Raw genomic sequence first — 712 nt, 5'->3', positions numbered from 1 at the left:
CTCCATCCAGCCATTGAGTCCAGAGTGGATATCTCCATGAACATTGCGAAAATGCGAGACGAACTCTTCTCGACGGAAGAGCTGGCCGCACTCAAAGGTAAACATGGAGCCCTCGCGTGGAGCCCAGCTTGGGCGAGGCACTAGCTGCTCCAGCGTCAGATCAAGCCGTAGAGTGCAAAACGGACTTGGTTGCGAAAGGCGTGGAGCGGCTCGATCACAAGCAGAAGCGGATGCGACCTCGCCAACCATCGTACTTGTTGCCAAGATGGCAGCAGGGAAACTAAACGTCTGGGTGCCGAAGTCAACACGTGTGCCCCCAAACGCATAGACCGTGTCGGATATCCTCCGAGCTCGTGGTGACTCCTCCAGGCAGAACAGAAGAGCGGCTGCCGTAAAGTCAATTTCGCCAAGTCCCATGGGGTCGTCCACTGGTTCCTGATCTAAATCTGATGTGTCCACAGCTTTGTCCTCCATTTTGCAACGTGGATTTCTATGAGGAAAGACTTCGGCAAACGGCCCCTTCCGTCCATTAAGTGCGAGTGGCATAAAATTGCGCAGCAACTGAAGGTTTTGGAGTTTCCTCTCAAAAGCCCTGTCTTCAAAATCCAATGCCATCATTGGTAGCGCACTGTCTCTCTGAATGTTTAGAGTCTGAGCATGTATAGGCTGCTGCAGCAATGGGGCTTGTGATCCAGAGGCCTCCTGGATCAAG

General features: G+C 53.1%; 1 protein-coding gene across 1 annotated transcript; it reads right to left on the bottom strand.

The window, feature by feature from the left end:
• Positions 1-6: 6 nt before the first annotated feature.
• Positions 7-708, bottom strand: LOC107735267 (F-box only protein 30-like; the record flags this gene model as incomplete). The annotated part of the gene is made up of 1 exon (XM_016547009.1): positions 7-708. A coding segment is annotated over one exon (702 nt), but the record flags the coding sequence as incomplete, so codon positions are not given.
• Between the last annotated feature and the right edge of the window lie 4 nt (positions 709-712).

This window comes from Sinocyclocheilus rhinocerous, unplaced genomic scaffold (assembly GCF_001515625.1).
Source record: "Sinocyclocheilus rhinocerous isolate Xijiao unplaced genomic scaffold, SAMN03320098_v1.1 C35934235, whole genome shotgun sequence".
In the NCBI taxonomy this organism is placed as follows: Eukaryota; Metazoa; Chordata; class Actinopteri; order Cypriniformes; family Cyprinidae; genus Sinocyclocheilus; species Sinocyclocheilus rhinocerous.
Note: the sequence above shows the minus strand (reverse complement) of the source record. Positions and strands in the feature narration are given on the sequence as shown.